The 18,105-nt window shown below is 64.3% G+C and overlaps 9 protein-coding genes across 9 annotated transcripts; 3 read left to right on the top strand and 6 right to left on the bottom strand.

Annotated features, from left to right (window-relative positions):
- Positions 1–375: 375 nt before the first annotated feature.
- On the top strand, positions 376–1,088 carry F751_6547 (hypothetical protein; the record flags this gene model as incomplete). Its single annotated transcript, XM_011403775.1, has 3 exons — positions 376–428; positions 545–657; positions 796–1,088. The coding sequence occupies 3 exons, from the start codon at positions 376–378 to the stop codon at positions 1,086–1,088; spliced, it is 459 nt and encodes a 152-aa protein (XP_011402077.1).
- A 417-nt stretch (positions 1,089–1,505) lies between these two features.
- F751_6546 (TAPT1-like protein) lies at positions 1,506–4,171 on the bottom strand (the record flags this gene model as incomplete). Its single annotated transcript, XM_011403774.1, has 6 exons — positions 1,506–1,783; positions 2,053–2,180; positions 2,410–2,644; positions 2,799–2,883; positions 3,191–3,361; positions 3,539–4,171. The coding sequence occupies 6 exons, from the start codon at positions 4,169–4,171 to the stop codon at positions 1,506–1,508; spliced, it is 1,530 nt and encodes a 509-aa protein (XP_011402076.1).
- Positions 4,172–4,768: 597 nt separating this feature from the next.
- F751_6545 (UPF0696 protein C11orf68-like protein) lies at positions 4,769–5,704 on the bottom strand (the record flags this gene model as incomplete). The annotated part of the gene is made up of 2 exons (XM_011403773.1): positions 4,769–5,590; positions 5,687–5,704. 2 exons carry the CDS (start codon positions 5,702–5,704, stop codon positions 4,769–4,771), a joined length of 840 nt encoding a protein of 279 aa, XP_011402075.1.
- A 1,179-nt stretch (positions 5,705–6,883) lies between these two features.
- Positions 6,884–7,800, top strand: F751_6544 (hypothetical protein; the record flags this gene model as incomplete). The annotated part of the gene is made up of 3 exons (XM_011403772.1): positions 6,884–6,990; positions 7,157–7,357; positions 7,476–7,800. 3 exons carry the CDS (start codon positions 6,884–6,886, stop codon positions 7,798–7,800), a joined length of 633 nt encoding a protein of 210 aa, XP_011402074.1.
- Positions 7,801–8,207: 407 nt separating this feature from the next.
- F751_6543 (Altered inheritance of mitochondria protein 32) lies at positions 8,208–9,783 on the bottom strand (the record flags this gene model as incomplete). Its single annotated transcript, XM_011403771.1, has 5 exons — positions 8,208–8,441; positions 8,614–8,898; positions 9,139–9,210; positions 9,331–9,394; positions 9,569–9,783. The coding sequence occupies 5 exons, from the start codon at positions 9,781–9,783 to the stop codon at positions 8,208–8,210; spliced, it is 870 nt and encodes a 289-aa protein (XP_011402073.1).
- A 257-nt stretch (positions 9,784–10,040) lies between these two features.
- Positions 10,041–12,563, bottom strand: F751_6542 (hypothetical protein; the record flags this gene model as incomplete). The annotated part of the gene is made up of 5 exons (XM_011403770.1): positions 10,041–10,385; positions 10,707–11,177; positions 11,811–11,933; positions 12,097–12,244; positions 12,469–12,563. 5 exons carry the CDS (start codon positions 12,561–12,563, stop codon positions 10,041–10,043), a joined length of 1,182 nt encoding a protein of 393 aa, XP_011402072.1.
- A 960-nt stretch (positions 12,564–13,523) lies between these two features.
- On the top strand, positions 13,524–14,202 carry F751_6541 (Hydroxysteroid dehydrogenase-like protein 2; the record flags this gene model as incomplete). The annotated part of the gene is made up of 3 exons (XM_011403769.1): positions 13,524–13,619; positions 13,750–13,886; positions 14,073–14,202. 3 exons carry the CDS (start codon positions 13,524–13,526, stop codon positions 14,200–14,202), a joined length of 363 nt encoding a protein of 120 aa, XP_011402071.1.
- Positions 14,203–14,390: 188 nt separating this feature from the next.
- Positions 14,391–16,126, bottom strand: F751_6540 (hypothetical protein; the record flags this gene model as incomplete). The annotated part of the gene is made up of 6 exons (XM_011403768.1): positions 14,391–14,690; positions 14,865–14,984; positions 15,203–15,326; positions 15,512–15,645; positions 15,792–15,846; positions 15,975–16,126. The coding sequence occupies 6 exons, from the start codon at positions 16,124–16,126 to the stop codon at positions 14,391–14,393; spliced, it is 885 nt and encodes a 294-aa protein (XP_011402070.1).
- A 607-nt stretch (positions 16,127–16,733) lies between these two features.
- F751_6539 (Cytochrome b6-f complex subunit 7, chloroplastic) lies at positions 16,734–17,291 on the bottom strand (the record flags this gene model as incomplete). Its single annotated transcript, XM_011403767.1, has 3 exons — positions 16,734–16,796; positions 16,947–17,118; positions 17,206–17,291. 3 exons carry the CDS (start codon positions 17,289–17,291, stop codon positions 16,734–16,736), a joined length of 321 nt encoding a protein of 106 aa, XP_011402069.1.
- Between the last annotated feature and the right edge of the window lie 814 nt (positions 17,292–18,105).

Here is an 18,105-nt window from a genome sequence, read left to right as displayed (position 1 = left end):
GGCTAGAATCAGCAGATCAGGGCTGGCAAACATTTCATTGAATAGCCCTTAATCGGTTTGGATTCTTTTGGAGTTTTCTTGAGACTTTGGCGGCCGTAGCCTTCCCCAGACCCCTGTCCTCCAAGCGAATCTTCATGGGACCTGATTCGACCGGGGAATTCGCTGGTCGAGCGTTCGACAACGCGACTGCATCTCTGATTAATACTCCAGGCCTACCCCATCACTGAGGCAGGCCGTAGGATTACTGGCATACTTTCAATGGATTTACAGCTTGGATTCAAGCGGACCTAAGCATATCAATCCGCGCACACTCATCTCAAGGTTCTTGGGAACCCAAAAGCTACTCCGGTCCCCCAGTTGGGGCCGAGAGGCGGGATGCCACCGCTTCCGGGTCCCATCGAGAAGCAGGGAGCCGGCCTTCTATTCACGTACGTTGTGTGTACTCCATCGCGGTCCGCTTGGAGGGTGGACGCTGCCGAGTCTGAGAGCCTAGTGTTGATGAATTGAGGGTGTGCTCTGAGCATTACCACTCTCGCGCTGTCAGATCGGAGCAGCATGTGCTCTTGCTCAAGCGCGCCAACACAAAACACAACCTGGGCGCCTGGGGTCTGCCTGGGGGCAATGTCGAGGCTGGCGACGAGAGTCTCTTGGCAACAGGTGTGGCTATGAGGGCTAGGGAAGGGGGTTGAATGCTGCGCGTAAGCAATCTTGGTGGGGCGCAGGGAGCTGCACTGCTCTTCTCCTAACTGACTCTGCCCTAAGGTCAACTCCTTCCCTCCCTCCCTCCCCCATCAGCCGTGCGTGAGGCTGTGGAGGAAGTGGGCGTCCTGCCGCCCTTCACCATCTCGGGCGAGATCAAGACGGCGCGGGGCAAGCGGGGACAGAAGCACTTCACTGTTTTCATCGCCACTCTGCTGCCCGAGGATCGCCAGGCGTGGACGCCGGTGCTCAACCACGAGCACAGCGAGTTCCAGTGGTACCCCGTGCCCGGGCTGTGCGCCGGCACCCTACCCCTGCACCCCGTGGTGGACAAACTCTTTAGGCAGGGGGAGCTCCCACTCGGCCTGGTGGGCGTCGCCCCGCCCTGACCTGAATTAGAGTCCCATGCCGGCAGGCTGGGACTGTACTTCCCCCATTCACCGCAGAACTGTGTTGTCCCTGGCCCTGGCCTTGCCTTTCGAAGGTGCGCTCTCGCTGCGCCGCGCAATCCTCTGTGAGCTCTGCATCCTTGCCTACATGCCCAGAGCTGGGTTGGGGGCATGGCACCAGAGAGTCGGTGCGCTCCCGCACGTGGAGATCATACAGCTGCGCCTCCCATGGCATGCCGGCTCCACGCCTCGGCAGCTCATTGCACTGCATGGCGAGTGACCATGCCGCACTCCGTGGGGTCTCCTCCCGGGCTGGCGAATGTGCCTCAATCCTCGGCAACTCCTCTGGGACGGCAGGCACCTTGGGTGACCCCCTCACCTTTCAGCCGCCACTCCCCCAGCCCCAGTCCAGCCCGCTCAGTCGTCCTTTCTTGCCGATCCATGCGCGCCCATGTGGCCCAGCACGCTGACGTTGCGGCGGGCGCTGCCCCGGGGTCGCACCGCCGTGGCCTCGTAGTGGCGCAGGTAGGCGCGGCCGGCCAGGCGCAGCCCGTGCCCCAGCAGCAGCTTGCAGGCCATGAGGACGGCCCAGTAGGGCATGATGCGCAGCGCACGCAGCGCGAGCCTGCCCAGCGCCGCTGGAAGGCCAGGCACCGAGGCGGGAGAAGCCGGGAAGCGCAGCGCCAGGAAGGTGGCTGCGAAGTTGTTATTGTGTATGTGTGTGTCGGGGGTTGTTGCTGTGGGAGCGGGGACAGGGGGAGATGGGAGCCAGACGCTCATGCAACTGCATGGGCGGTGGTGATGTTCGATCCAGGCATTAAACGGGGCAGGCAACGCCTAGAATCGTGCTGCCAGACAGTAGGGACTCCCATGCACTACCAACAATCGTCATCCTCTCTCAAAACTCGCCCTCGGTTTCCAGACCCAGCCATTGTACAGCAAGCACTGCCCCCACGGGACGCACTGGATATCCTGAGGAAGAGGGCGGCGGCGGCAAAAGGCTCAAACCCCACCAGGCGGTGGCTGGAGTTGCTGGCGGAGGCCCCCACCCCCTCGCTCAGGTCACGCATGAATTCGCGATACACCCCCGGCCTGTGGTGTTGACGAATGGGATGACAACAAGTGGTCGGGACAGGGGTCCAGGCACAAGGATGGGACTGTACCTACCATTTTGGAGACGCCATGCAAATGTTCAGAGACGCAGAAGCATGCTTGTTGGGGCCCACGTCCCTTCATAGTACTGGCAACCGCCCCAACTTACCAGCCCCATCCCCACCCCTACTGCCCCATTCAACCTCTCCCTCCCCCCTCCTCGTCCCACCTGATCTCGTTAAACTTGCCCAGCACGGCGTGCTTGACCACGTCAATGGCGGCCTCGGCCGCGAAGATCTCGGCGCACTGCGCCAGCAGCCCCGCATTGGGCGCGGCGTGCCCGCTGTTCCCCATCTCCTCCACCACCACAAAGGCGAGGATGAGGATGAGGTGGAAGCGCTCCACCACGTCCTGGCAGGTCAGGTTGTACAGCTTGCCGGCGTCGAAGCGCTTGAACACGGTGCCTGCTCGGTGGGTGCGGACCGAGGGGTTCGGAGGTGCACACGGTTTCCTGGGCGGCTCGCGGTCTGGCGAGCGACTGGGTAGGGTGACGGACGGCGCAACCTTCATGTGGTATCACCGTCCACCCTCTTGTCTCCCTGCGACTTCAAACCCCACCCTTGATCTCGCCAAAGTTGGCAGCGATGAGCAGGCCCACCAGCGCGTTCTTCTTGCTGTTCAGCGCCACGGAGAAGACCATGGCCTGACCCAGCAGCACGCCGCAGTGCGTCAGCAGCAGCGCCAGGGTCACCACCACGTCGGCGGCCAGCGCCGGGGCGGCGCCGGGCGCGCGCACCGGGCCCGCCACGGCGCGCGTGCAGCTGGCGGCCAGGGCCTCCAACACATCCACGCCAAAGGAGCAACATATCTTGAGAGTTTCGGGGTGGGGTGGGGGAGGTCTGGAGTGTGATCTGATGTGCATCAAGTGGAGGAAGCCAGGTACATAGTGTCCAGGGGCCTGATGGGTGAGCAGAAGAAAGACCAGGCACCCCGGCCAGCGCGCAGAGCACCTTGTCGCTGAGTTCCAGGGCGGTGTAGAGGACGGAGAGCTTGAGGAACTCGTGGGTGAGGTCCTTGAGCCAGTAGTAGATGGAGCCCACGTTCAGGCTGGTGATGAAAGCCATCATGCACCCAAACATGCCCAGCAGCAGCAGGTCGTAGAGCTGGGGCCCGGTGAGCGGCTGCGGCGGGTGGGGGGCCTGGGGGGGCTTGTCGCCGTGCGGGGCCTGCTTGGACTTGGATGGCCGGACACCGAGCCCCTGTGACCCAGCGCCAAGCGGCGCCACCCCAGCCCCGCGGTGCCTGCGCGCGGTTGCCTCAGCCTCTCTGCCACGCCGGTTCCCGACGGATCGCCGCACCCCCGCGCCGAGGGCCAGGGCCAGGCGCAGGGGGACCAGGGTGAAGATGGAAAGGAAGGAGTCCAGGCACACCAGCACGCCCGCCATCTGGAAGCGCTCGAGCTGGTACGGCACCGCCAGGATGGCATTGTACACTCTGTCCCGCTCCGTCTGACCCCAGACGTCGTCCGGCAGGCCCTGTGCGCTGGCGGGCCGCAGCTCCGACCCCACGTAAGCCCAGAACGCCGTGGAGGCGGAGGGGGTCCGGGTGTTAGCGGTCGGCAGGCTGACCTCCGGCGGCTCGGGGGGTTGGCTGGGCGCGGGGCGGGGCGACTGCGCAGAGGTGGGGCGGGGCGGGGGCAGGGAGGTGGGCCGCGCCTCGCCGGTCGCCAGGCTGGCCATCCTGGAGCCCACCTCCGTGTGCGTGCGGGCCAAGCCTGGCAGTGCGGCGGCCGTCAGGAAGGGGTGCCCCAGGTCTGCCAGCTCCGGCTCGCTGTTGCAACGTGCGAGGGGACTGCCTGGCTCGGAGGACACCTCCAGCAAGGCGGGGACGTCGGGGCAGCTGGTCTCGGGGGCCAGGATGTAGGATCGGGTCGCCCGATCCTCGCCCAGCACCCTAGGGCTGAGCGGCTGGGCTCCCTCGGCATCGCGCATGTCGGGTGGTGCGGTGAGCTGCCACCTTGATCAGGATTGGGGTCTGTCACGGACACAGGACTGCAGGGCTGGCAAATCCTCGGATCGGCATGCCTGCCGGGTGGTCAGTGGATTCCGGCTACGCCGGGCTTGCAGAGGTCGCCGAGGGCCAATCACGCCTGCTTCGCGACTGGACTGCAATCCCTGCGGCACAACAATGCTCTGAGCTTCGAAGGATATACACATGAATTGGTGTAAATGCCCAAGTGCTGTACTGGTATTGATGTTGGCAGGGTGGGGTTTCCGTCCGGGCGCCCGATCGCAGGGAGTCGGCAAATCCTTGGAGCGACAAGACTTAGAATCCTCTGCCAGCTGCACTCGGGGCATGCTAGATCATTCCTATACACGTCGCACAGCCAATGCTGCACAGAGAGATCAGCTCTAACCTCCTTCTGAATTGCTTGGTGCAGCGCGGGCCTGGGGCAAATTAAGTTGGGTCACTGTCGAGTTTGGTTATTGGATGCTGCTTGTGCACCAGCATGCACACATACCTGTCACTGAACGAGATCCGAAACCCGTTACTTCAGCCTGAACCATGATCACACCCCTTGGTCTCTGTCATCGAGGGACATCAGCCTGGGCGGCCCTCCCCTCCCTTCTCCACGCTGCAGTACGGGCGGCTGGCAGCTCGGCCTCATACACACTGGGCCTCAGGCTGCCCTGCCCCCGGCTGTACAGCTGGAGGTGGGTGTGGATGTCCGGCTTGTACAGCACGCGCCGGCGGCGCAGGCGCAGGCCCAGCGCGCACAGCGCATCGCGCACACGCCCCACGTCGCCCTCGTCCAGGTAGTCGCGGGTGTACACGCAGAGCACGTGGTCGGCGCGGGCGGGGGCCACCCCGCTGATCTTCACCTCGTCGCCTAGCCGGCCGGTGGCCGCCGCGGCCGCCACCGCCCGCCACGCGGCGTCGGCCTCCCGCCCCGCGCTGGGGAAGAGCATCCACTTGCCGCGGCGCAGGTCGAAGCGCACCGCCAGCACGGCCGCGTCCGCGTGGGTGGGCGGCCGCCGAGCGGCCAGGGACTCCCACGCAGACACGGCCGCCTCCACTTGGCGCTCTGGCCGCTGCGGCCCGGCACCGGGCCCGGGCCTCGGAGTGGCCGGGGCCGGGGCGTCCGCCGCTGCCTCCAGCCCGATCCAAGCCACGTCGGCGCAGGACGCGCGTGAGGGGGGGAAGGCGTCCAGGAAGCGCGCGAGGTCGGGGTGGTCAGCGCCGGCACCGGGCGAAAGACGGAGGACCACGGCACGCTCTGCCCCCGCTGTAACCGCGGCCAGGACGTGCGAGGGGTCCAGACAAGGGACTGCAGCTGCCAGCTCCGCCCAGCGCTCGGCAGGCCCGGAGGCGGCATGCAGGGAGCGCGCCCAGTCGGTGAGCCTCGAGTGCTGAGGGGGGAAGGGGAGACAGGAGGGAGAGGTGCGGGGGATTGAGAGGACAATAAAGGTGCCCTGGGCCAACATTGAACCTTGCACCAGTCATACTGAATCGTTTACCGGCATGGTCCAAGCCAAAGGATGCCCACCTTGGCTGTTGTGCGACCCGGTGTGGAGGTGCTGGGTGGGCAGTTCCCCGTCTCCTCCAGGCAACGAGCTCGAGCGGCCACCAGGGCACGAAAGCAGGGTTGACACAGGTCTCGGTCCTCGCACACGCTGCATTTATACCTATAGTGGTGGTTGGGGGGCATATTTGTCTGTGGCGTGTATGCGTCGAGCCCAGGTCTCGAGCTGGGTCTCTTTCGTTTCCTGCCCACGAGCAAACCTCGAACTCGTAACATGAATCCCACCCTCACCTGTTGCCAACGATGGGCTCTACCTCGCACCCATCGCAAGTGATATCGATGTGATGGATGTCCCATGGACTGCTGTCTGACACATTCGCCAGTGCAGCGCGCACGGCGGAGAAGGCATCGTCGCCGACCATCATCCTCTTTGGGTCACAGTGGTGAGCACTACATCACATGGATATGCTCTCAGCGAATTAGAAATGTATGCTGAGCCATGGTCATTGTAGAGTCTGCATCTTCCACATTCTACATATTAGACGAAGGGTGGTCGTCGCGCGCCCTGCAGATGAGCGCTACACCCATCACCCAACTGCAGGAACAAATCAGCTGACCTACAGATTCCGAGACAGATTCAGATGAGTAGAATTCTGGTTCCATCATGTTGACATCCTTCCACTGATGATGCCCTCCTCTTGGAAAGTAATACGGCGACTCGTAGTCCTCGACACCGAGATTGGGGCATGGCTCAGCCGCTCACACGCAGCCGACTATTCTTATATGGGCAGTAGACATACAGTGGAATGCTGGGTAATCTTGTAAACCTTTGACTGACTCGGATGCCTATCAGGGAGCTTTGAGTATGAGTAGCTATCTGTGAGAGAGGGAGGCGAGTTTTCAGAGCTAGGAGTCTCGAGGCCGGCGCACTGATTGTGTGCTTGCTCAAGATGCAGGGTATCTCTCGTTCTAGGCAACATCCTATGAATTGGATATGTGGGTTAGGTGATATATTTGCAAGCTAGATGCGCGTCGCAGCTGGGTTAGCTTCCAGGGTAGGGAGCCGCTTGAAGTTGTGTCGCGCGCCAAGCGTAGTCACCCCACGAAACACTCCCCAGCCCTGCATGGGTCTCTCGAAACGGCAGATACTCGACGGTTGAACTTCTTACCCCGTCTCATCATGGCTGTGGCACGTCTAGGATTGCTTTTCGCAGGCTTCCTCCTCCTCACGAGTCTGGTGTTGATCCTGCTCGGACAGGCTGGGCTGCAAGCCAGATGCAAAGATCTGTGCGTCGGGATGCGTGTAATGATGTCAGGTTGAGCGGCCATGTTGTTCGCCTGCTCCCCGGCCTGCGCATGGAGCACCTTCGCGATGCGGTGACTCTTGCGCATGATGGCCAGCCCTTGCGGCGTGCGCAATGCTGATCTACCCCCCTGCCCCTTCCCATCGCAGCAACGAGCAAGCCCTGCAGCGCTACAATGACATGGTTGCCAGGGAGGCTGCCGCGGCCACGCCATCCAACCAGACCGCACTCTCCGCCAACGTTACCGCAGCGGTGACCAATGCCACAACCCATGGATTCCGCCAGGTCCTCAAGATCATGTCGCAGTCTTCCAGCTTCGTCACCTGCGCCAGACTGTACTCCCTGAACTGGTGCGTGGTTGGTTTGGCTGATTCCTGCCATGCGCTCATCGGTCTTGATTGATGGAGTTGCATGGCCAACCCTCGCCATGCCACTCATCACCCCCCCCCCCCCCCCCTTCCGGAGCAGGTGGGCCTGGGTCTTCCAGATCATGCAGGCCATCTGGATGGTGGTGGCCATGACGGGCTCCCGCTGGGTCAGCAACGCCCCCGCCTTCCTCCTCATCTCTGCTACGCTGGGCGTGATCAACACCGTCGTCAGCACCAACCTCCTGGGAATGGCCAGCTTCAGCCCCATGCTCCAGACCAGCTGGGAGTCGGTCAATCTCGCAGGCTTCATCATTGCCACCGCCGCCCAGTACCTCTTCATCCTGTTTGGGCCCAGCCATGCAAAGTCTCAGCTGGGGGAGAGGGCCTCGAAGGCGGGGCCCCTGTCCAGCGACCTCCAGATCTGACAGCCGGCCTCGGATCATGCCCTTGGCGGCCGGGTCGCCAGGATTGTACCTGTTGGCTGCGGCAGGTCATGGTTGCCAAGGCAAGCAGCATGTCACCCTTGCCTGCCACTCTCCCATGCACCCCAGATAGCAAGCTTGGTGCCGATATTCACTCAAGACCCATTCACATCATTGTAACTTGTTCATCAGGAGTTGCAGCCTGGTGATGGGGAGCCTCTGGCACAAAATCCACCCTCTCCCATTCCACGTCGGGATGGAAACCTGCCCTTGGCATCAGGGCCAGTGGTTGCCCAGCAGGTGTGAACATGGTACAATCGTCTCAGGTACAGTCAAGGGTCCAGGGCAGGAAGCATGGTTTGTCAGGTGGTACATCCACAAGGCTGTCGCACTCAGCGCGGCCACCCGTGTCATGTGCCCTGCGTGCCTGCCCCAGGCGAGGTCCCCGCCCCGTCTCCCTGATCCCAGTCCTGTCCCGCCCCCCAGTCGTCCTCTTCCTCGGCACCCTCGAGCTCCAGGGCGCCGACTTCCTCCACCCCGCCCCCCCGATCAAACAGTGCGACACACTCCTCCCGGGTCAGTCCCCGGCGTCCTCGCCACCAGGGCCTCAGCAACGGGTGCTCGGCGCCCCCATCACACCCCACCTGGAGTTGGGGTTTTGAAGGGAAGCGTCGGTGATGACGTGATGGAGGGGCATGCATTCAAGCTGGCCATGGATGGGCAGCGTCACACATGGGACTGCCTCATGCCGACGCAGCCTTGTAAAGTCAGGCCAAGCGGCGTGGCCCCAGCATTTCCCCCAACAGCCGCACCCACCTCCATGGCCCTCAGTCCCTGAAGAAACTCCACGGCCCCTCCGGCGTGCAGCCCTCCAAACCAGTCGCCGTCGCAGGGGTGGCCCGCGCCGTAGGCCACCACGTTGCCCGCGGTCTCATGACCCCCGATGTGGGAGGTGGCGGCCACAGCGACGCTCTCCTCCAGCCCCGCGGCGTGCACAGCGCGGCGCAGCGCGGCAACCAGCGAGGGCCCCCGGGCCCCGCAGCGTGCGTCCCGCGCGCCGTGGCAGCACACGAAGAGGTGCAGCTTTGGGGCCGGGCTGGCCTGCAGCGGACGGGGAGTGGGCGGTGTGGCGTGCGCACATGCTCACCCCAGATGGGAGGGGGGTGGGCCGGATGAGCGGTGCAAGAAGTGAGTACATGCCATGGTCTGAGGCATCCACAACCTGCGGCGCAGGTTGGCACCCACCGTGGCCGACCGTATACCTCCCATTCTCCAGGAGGGTTCACCCCGCCACAGAGGCAATCGCCCCCAGGCCTCCCCCTCCACCGGGCTCTCCCTCACCTGGCACATGCGGACGGCGCGGTCCAGCGAAGGCAGCGCCCGGGCGTCGTCAGCCACGGCGTGCACCGCCGCCTGGCCCAGCTTGGGCAGGGGCAGCGAGGTGTAGAGCAGGCCCGCCGGGAAGGCGAGGAGGTGGCAGGTGCCGGCGGCCGGGGCGGGCAGGGCGCCGCCCTCCATGGCGGTGACCTTCACCTTGGAGCTGATGAGTTCCTTGTGTCGAGCCAGGGCAGAGAACACCAGCAAGGCCGCCGGGTGCCTGTGCGAATCGTTGATGAGGCCACTGATTGAGCGGAGGGTGAGCTGTCTGGCCTGAGTCGGGAAGAGCCAGAGGTGCCTGCCCCGCTGAACAGCATGTCAAGATAAGCCCTATCATCGATTCATGAAGATGTCGCACTCCTCAAACTCTCCAGGCAGGGCAGGCAGGGCTCACCTCTCCACGAGGGAGGGCCAGGCACTGCCTGGATTCCTACCCCCATGCAGACCGGGCAGGCTGATGAGCAGGTGCTGGTCGTACGGGGTGACCGTGCCTGGACGGGGCGGGAGGAACTGCAGGCCACCCACTGCCTCGCCACTGCCTGCACAGCAAGCAAACTGCCGGGCAAGGGCCAGGCACGCACGGCTCCTGCCGGACCCCGACCGCAGCATCGAATGGTGGCTCGACGTGATCAGCTTACATGACCAGAGCTGCTGGCACCATTAAACATGAGGATTTCAATGCAGGGGTAGCATGCATGCGTGTGCATGGGGCAGAGAGTGCAACAAGTGCGGGGATCCGGGCTACAACCCCCGTGCCCGAAACGGTGACGGGCACGCTGCGCGTGCGGTTGGGGAGGGCGAGTGTCCCAGCATGGACACCTTGAGGGACACGGTCAGCCCGGCCACAACCCAAGGACAGTATCGCCTCAGGCGTCGCTCCAGTAGTAGTCCACCTCCTCCTCCGAGTCGTCGGACAGGGCGGGCGCCGGCTCCTGGGCCAGCAACCCCCTCACCGCCCGCTGCGCATCGCCGGCCTCCAGCTGGGCTGCGCCAGCCTCCCTTGCCCGCGGCCCTGCCAGGCCCTGGGCCAGCACGCCGCCCCAGGCCTGCCCGCCGCGCTTTCTGAAGATCTGGTCAATCAGCTTGTCCCTGGCCGCCTGGTCCGCGCGGCGCTCCGCCACTCGCTCCAGCGTGCTGGGGCTGGCCTCCGCCGCCTCGCCCTCCCACCGCGCCTCGCGCTGGGCCAGGCGCACCACGCGACGCATGGCCGCCTTGGAGGGCGCCCCGCTGGGCCCCAGACGCGGCGGCCGTCGTGGGGCGGGGGCCGGCGGCCTCCTCTTGGTCCCCGGCGTGGGGCACGCGTCGTACCAGCGCTGGGAGCACTCCGCCGCCGAGCGCCCGACCTGCGTGTGGTCATGCAGCGTGGGGGGGTGGGTTCCTTGTCGAGTTGCTGTGCCCTCAAGCCGAGCTCGAACCCCAGAGGCGCCTGGCCGCCACGTCGCCGAGCCAGCCGGCATGCGGCCTCTGGTTCCCTGGCCAGGCCCACCCCGCCCCCCAGCCTTCGCCAGCCCGGCCCCCACAGCTCCGCCCACCTTTGCCGCCACGACGCTCCAGAAGTTTGTGGTGGCGGGGTCCACCTGCAGGCATGCGGCCTGCAGGGCCTGCACCTGCTCCCGCGTCCAGGCCTCGTCGGCGGGGGGGGGGCCCTCATTCCCCGGGGCCTGCGGCGAGCACGAGGTTGACGCAGGCGGGGCCCCTGGTCTCGAGCACCCGTCGCCCCCCGCCGCCTCCTCGCTGCCGGAGCGACTGGACTCGGGACGGGCGGCCCTGGCCCTCTTGCTCCGCTCCGCCGGCTTAGGACCAGCGCCACGCGTGGCTTTTGCGGGCCGCTTCCGCCCCTTGGCCGCGGGCACCGCGGCCGGGGCAGCCGCCTCCCGCTGCTGCCCGCCGCCCAGCATGATGCGCAGGGCCTGCAGGGTGACGCACTCCCCGCTTTCCTCCCCGCCCGTGCACGCTATGCACGTCCCGCAGCGCTCGGGCCGGTCCAGCTGCACCGTCCCGATCTGGGAGGGCGGCCGTGCCAGGCCCCCGGGTGCCGCGGGGAGGGTCGAGGGCGCCGCCGGCACGGCGCGCTCCTGCAGCCCCCCGCGCCCTCCCGCGGCGGCCATGGCGCCGGAGGCGGCCGCCAGCGCCGCCAGCCCCGGCGCCTCGCCTGTTCCATGCCCCTGGGCGCCTCGTGGTGTGGAAGCTGCGGCGCTGCGCCCACCCTTTGCATCCGGCTTGGGCTTGTTCTTCGAGCCCTTGGGCCGGCCCGGCCGCCGCTTGGCGGCGACTGCTCGTGGAGAGGTCTGCGCCTGGCACACGGCCTCCTGCGCAGCCTCCTGCGCGGGCCACCGCTCGAGGGCCTGCATCATCCGAGCGCCGTCACCTGCATCTGTCGCCAGCGCCGCTCGCTGCACAGCCGCCCCCGGCGGCGAGCCCGGCGACGCCCCGCCGGCCACCGCGCCCGCCGCTCGCCGCACGGGCCCCTCCTCCGGCGAGGCCGGCGACTCCACATCCAGGGCCGCCGTGCGCGGCCTCCCCCCCCGCCCGGCCCCACGCCCGCCGCCGCGCGCGGCGCCCCTGCCGCCGGACTTCCTCGCCGGGGACGTGCCGGCCCTGGCCCTGCCGCCCGGCGCGCTTGTGAAGCTGCCCACCAGGTCGCCGCAGGGGGAGCCGGCGTGCACGCCCTGCACGCCCACCGCCTTGCTGGCATACATCAGCCGCTCCCCCGCCCACCACGACAGGGGCCGTGCGCGCACCCTGCCGTTCCTGGACACCTGCCGGGGGATGTGTGGAGGGTGAAGGATGGCGTGAGAGGGAGGAGGGTGTGCGAGAGCCTGAGCTGCATCTCCAGGCAGGAGCACCTGGCAGTAGGAAAGGAGGAGGAAAACGGCGCAAATCACATCGCCACTCCTCGAGCGCATCCTGCCGGCCACGCACCTCTAGCCGGCCCCCCTCGGTGTCCACGGCGCCGTCGGCGGCGTGCCGTGGCAACGTGATGGAGTCCAGGTCGCCAGGGTACCCGTCCAGGCCGGGGGCTCCCAGCAGGCGCCGCGCCTCCGCCAGCAGGCGTTCGTGCTGGCTCCTCCTGGCAGGCCGGGGTGCCGGTTTGGGGGCCGGACCAGGGGCTGTTGCCGCGACCGGGTGGGCGGAGGCTTGACTGGCCGCATCCACTGGCGCAGCGAGGGGCGCGGAGTCATGGCTCGCGCCGGGCGCCTCGCTCGGTGGTCGGAGACCCTCCGCTGAGCCTGAACTGGGGCACTCCGCTGTCTTGCCGGCATGATCGACAGGAGGATGCTGCCCGGGCACAACCCCTTCGGGCACGCCTGAGCTGCCTGGTCGAGGGCCTGGGCTAGGTTGCTCAGTGAAGTGGGGGGCTTGCCCGAGGGGTGCAGGTATGCCAGCATCCCAATCATTGGCGGCTGAAGCATTGTTCTGCTCCTGCACAGGCGGCGCCGTGCTTGTCGTGACGCTGCTGAACTCAATCGCCAGTTTCGGCTTCTGGCTAGGAGGAGGTGCCCCTGTGGTGTCCAGGTCACCCTTTGCGGCCACACCATGGCCGAGGGCCCTAGAGCCCTGTGCGACTGCCCTCTCACCATCACAGGGAGGGAGGGATGTCTGTGTGGAAGGACCAAGAGGGAGAGGGACTGGAAGCTCTTAAGCCGCATCTTGTCAATGGGGCTACACCCACACGGGGATTGCCCAAACACAAACACAGATGGCTCTCCCAGACCACAGTGTCCTACCATGCGCACGGCTTCTATCCTGAAGTCGCCGCTCTTCGCACTGTCAGGGCTATCATCTGGTCTGCCGGCAGCCGGGCCGGTTGGGAGCCTGCGCTTGGGTCGTACATTGGATGGTAAGCGGCCAGATAGTGGGGAGAGGAGCACAAGCACTCGCACACGCACACCAGGCGACCCAGCGCACATGGATTTGAAACGAATCGCGTCCACACAGCTCGGCGTGGCCTCATCTTGACGCTGGCGCGCAGGGTCAGGGTCAGAGTCCTTTGCAATGCGCTCCAAGTCGAGAGTCTCGTGGCTGTCGTCCACGGTTGGGCCTGAAGCCTCCATCTCAGGTGTGATGCTACTTTATCACCGTCATATTATATGGTAGCAGAATGTATGTAGACCCGAAGATGATGTCTCGCCCTGAAGCCGTTTCCAACTGCACATGCGCTCATTAATGTTACATGGAAGTGGGAGGTCGCCCCTCCGGTCTCCGTCTCGAACACATTATGAACGGTGGAATATCGACGTGGCGAAATCTGTGCAGAACTCGTGATCCAGCAATAACGGCTCGTAAATATCTGCATAAAATTACCAACTGCATCATCGGTGGCTCAGACCCTGCCACCCAACGCCAGCATGGCTCCCCAGAAAGCCTCGGAACTGCTGGAGGGGCTTGGCAAGCGCCTAGAATCAGAGGAGGAACTGAGGAAGAGCCTGTGTGCTTCTATCAAGGTAGGCATGCTGCCGAAGGAGGAGCCACGATCTGCCAGGGAGTCGCCCTGTTGCTAAACCTGGGAGTTCAAAGAATCCTTCTACCCTTGTGCTTGGCCCCCATCACCTCCGAATTACGCGCGCCGCGCAGTCTGTTGTCGTGTTCGTCATTGACAAGGAGGAGTGGACTCTGGACCTGCGGCCTGGGCAGGGCTCCCTGTCCAAGGGCAGCCCCGCTGAGAAGGCGGACCTGACACTGACCATCAACGGAGCCAACTTTGTGCAATTGTGAGGCGGGGAAGAGACAGGGAGAAAGATGAGGGAAATTCCAGTGCGTCTTGTTGCCTTCATGTTTACGGGGATCTCCAGAGGGCCATCCGATCGGAGCCAGCACAGTGGCACACTCACCTTGCCCTCCAGATTCGTGTGATTATCCCAGCAACATGACATGATTCTCGAGCACAACCCACGCAGGGTGAACGGCAAGCTGGGCGCCCAGCAGGCCTTCTTCATGCGCAAGCTGAAGATCTCTGGGTCCATGGGCCTCGCCATGAAGCTGCAGCCCATCCTGGATGCCGCGGCAGAGCCCAGCGCCAAGCTGTAGGAACATGCGAGCACGCCTTTGGCCCCTGGGGCAGCCCCGGGCCCCAGCATCACCTGTTTCATCAACTAGCATTCGAACCCAGACCCCAGTCCCTTTCCCCCTGCATGAGTCATTCCTCTGGTGGTGGTGCATGGCCTAGATGAATCGCAATAATGTTGTAGCATAGGTGTTCACGCCGAGCGGCAGGTCTACATGGGTGGTCGCTCCGACTCCAGGACGTCCCAGGCAAAGCCTTCCTGGGACACGCTCCCAGCGGCAGGCTTGGGCACCTTGGGAGCTGCTGCGATCGTCTTCTCCGTCACCATCTGGACGTGCCTGACCTGGGTCGGCTTGGGCGTGGGCTCGGCAACGGTGCCCGACATGGCACTCATCGAGGGGGGGCCGTTGGTGAGAGGGGCCAGGGGCGGGATGCGGACGCTACCAAACGCCACTGCCACCTGCTGGCTGGCTGGGCTGCCAGCAAAGTCCCGTCTGTACTTGCGCTGTGCCTGTCATGGTCGTCCAGGGTGATGGCGACGGGGTGAGACGAGAGAGTTTGTTGTGTCGGCAGGGCACAGAGAATCCCGCGCCGCCGGCCACTGACGAGAAGGGGCCCACGTCCAGAGGGCGCGAGGCATGCGCTTGTTCGCCAGCCTCGCCCATCATGCGCCGGGCCTACCCACCAGCGTGAGGATCTTGAGGGCCTCGTCCACGATGGCAGGCTTGATGCTGTGTTCCGGGACGGCCACCGCCAGGTGCACCGCCTCCTCCAGCTGCTGCAGCGTGGCCCCGAAGCGCAGGCCCTGCAGGCGGGTGGAAAGGGGGGCAAGGCTCACAACGTTTCATTGCCATTGAGCGGGGCGGTGACGGCCTCGCAAGCCGACGCTGGGGGCGCGCCACTCGACGCCAGGCGAGCTGGCTGGAAATGCCGATGTGCATGTCTGCAGAAGATTCCATGGGTCCATGGGTGGACATGGGGCCTGAGACCTATTTCCCAACAGCCAAGCCCTTGGAGACTCACCGCGATGGCATGCCCAAAGAGCTGGTCCGGCATGTCAGCCATGGCCAGGTTGGAGCAGATGAGGAGCTGCTTGAGGCGCAGGGGAATGCCGGGGCTGCTGTATATGTCTCCATATAGGTGCGTCCTGCAGGGTACATTGAAAGGGTGACGGGACCAGCTGGACAGTGGGCGGGGAGCCGGCCCTGCACTCTCCTTGCGTGCCTTGTCGTGGAGTCGACCCACACAGAGCCTGCCCCTGTAATCCAGAAGGGTTCTTTCCAAGCCTCCCTCACCCAAAATCCCCAAACTCCAGCACCTTTGTGCCCTCACCGGATCCACTCTGCAAGCACAGGGTCGGCATCGTGCAGCTTGGCTCGCACGGTGTCCGTGACCGAGGTGTAGACCAACTCAAATGCATTCCCCGGGGGGCCGCCCACCTTGCCGGGGACGTGCTTTGGCATAAACTGCAGTCCAGGGTTGGATGCGGTACTGCTCATCCCAGCACGGGCATGGATGGTGGATGCGAGCAGCGTGTCTCAATGCCTCGCGGCACCGCCATGATCACGCTTTGGGCCGCATCCTTCACCTTCAATCCCTCACAGACACGCACCCCGGCCTTGTGCAGGGTTAGGGTGGCCTTCAGGGCTGGACCGTACCCAATCAATCTGTGGAGGGGGGTAGTTTTACAATGGGGCCTCGCCACTGAATTTAAACCCATGAGCGTCGCAGCAGTTCTGGATGGGCGCGCTGAGAGCACCCGGGGTCGCCCCCCAAATGTCCAAGTCCCACTCACGTGACGAGGAAACGGGTCGTCGCGACGAGCTCCTCCAGGCTCCCACCCAGATCATAGAACTCCCGTGCCAAGGGAGCGAGGCGGTCCCACTGGTGGCATCCAGCTGCATTGAAGAGTCGGATCAAACAGGCCTCCTTGGGGAGCAGGCTCATCTCCCGGGTGATGACCTCCTGACGACTTTGCAACGATGCGGCAAGGGGTATCTTCAGAGGCCTGACTCCGCCGCTACGCCCCGAGGGTGCCAGGCGCGCTCCAAGGAATGCCCTCCCTGGTCCGACAACCGCACGCCGGGAAGGAGGGCGTACTCCTATGACGCAAAGGGCGCGACACGCAAAGCTCAGTGCATGCATGTATGGCACCCAACGTTACATGGGTTAGGGTGCGCCTGGACTCTGCCAGTCGATGCCTGTCGTCTCTACAATTATGGCCTGTCGGTCCCTGAGTTGAGTTCGCAACAGCAGGCACAGCACGACCAATAACGATTGGCGACACCAGCCCAGCACACAGACAGTGCAGATGGTTGGTGAGGCTGTCAATGGGTTCACTCCACTGATGTATTATCCCAACCCTTGAGAGCTTGCAACTGAGTCCCTGCCAATGAAACCCCACTGCTCCATTCTACATTCAGTGAGTGCACAGGGTGACAGTACCTAATCACGCACGGGCATGGCAGGGCTCGAACTGCACATGTCAGATACGCTAGGGATGCGGTGTGTGTCTTCGTCTTCTCAGAGGCAGCAGAGAAAGAGAGCTGCCACCTTAGATCTTGCCCTCCTCGGTCAGAGCCTCGAACCTCAGGATGACAAAGCCTACGGCCAGACCCTGCCAGTCGTATTGGGTTGACTGATGTCAGAGTCGCAATTTCAATGCTATTCTGATTCAAGCAGGACCGAATGCAGTGCAACCCGAAGGATTGTGAGCGTGACAGAGGGGCACCTCAAAGATCTGGCTTAGGGGTCAAAAGCTGCTCACCAGAAGGGTAATGCCGAACATGACGGAAGCTACACCCGCGATGAAACCTCCTTCGCCCGCCAGCTGGGCGATCTCCGAGGGAATGGCCTGTGCCCTCACCCGTCGCAGCTGGCATGGAACGGTGGTAATCTGCCTTGCTGGGCGGACTGATGCCGCAGAGCGTCCATGAATGCTGCGAGTGAGGCGAAGGGAGGGAGGATGTGAATGACACGAACGCCGTGGAATGACGAAGAGCGAGGCTCCGGCGTGCTGCACGCACCCCCTGACCGCTGTCGCTCGCAGGGGCAGACGGGGTCCCAGGGACGCAGCAGGGATCAGCGTCGCATGGGCCTGTAGTGCTTGCATAGTCGCTAAAGTTGTAGCCTCGGTGGTATGCGCACAGCTCCACGGTTCACCTGAGTGGGCATGGCGCTGCTCGGCGCTCTTAAATCCGGCCCCTCTATCCTAGCCTCGCCACACCCCCATGCTGGACGATGAGGCGCGCTGTCCCAATGCCATAAACTGAGGTTCTTCCCCTACAGCAATCACCACACCGTCCAGGTGAGTCCCAGACCTCTTCCTAACTTATAAACTTTATATTTATGGGTATATGCGCTGATAGAGACCCTGTATCGCCTGGTGCGTGGGCGTGGCGGGGGTAAAGCAGGCGTTCCGGCAGCGTACCCCGAGCCCAGCGACGTCCCATGGCACGAGATTTTCGTTTGCACATGCCTGCATTGTTCCGGAGCGGTCCTTAAAGCGCATGCCCTCCTCGATTCGGGCCACATCGTCATCCTGAGTCGTCCTTTACCTGTCTCGGCGCTGCCACCCCTCCCCTTCCAGAGACATGTCCCATAGCGAGAATGGCGAGACTGCAGAGTGCCCCCTGTGCTGTGCAGAGCTGGACCTCACAGATCGTAGCATACGATATTGCGATTGCGGATGTGAGCTGCAGGCGGAGGGGGGCTTGTATCATGGGGTGGGAGAACAGGTTGCAGCATGCACCGGCCTGTGTGGGCCAAATGTTTGCACTCTTGACGGAGTGGGTCTCACTAGGCCCCACACGGCAGAAAGCAGACCCACGCAGTTCTCCACTGGCGCTGGTATCCTGCCCACCCCCCGTCGGTACCCATCCGCAGACCAAATGTGCCTGTGGTGTTATCACCACATCCTGGAGGAG

The sequence above is a fragment of the Auxenochlorella protothecoides genome (genome assembly GCF_000733215.1).
Source record: "Auxenochlorella protothecoides strain 0710 unplaced genomic scaffold scaffold90, whole genome shotgun sequence".
Taxonomy (NCBI): Eukaryota; Viridiplantae; Chlorophyta; class Trebouxiophyceae; order Chlorellales; family Chlorellaceae; genus Auxenochlorella; species Auxenochlorella protothecoides.
Note: the sequence above shows the minus strand (reverse complement) of the source record. Positions and strands in the feature narration are given on the sequence as shown.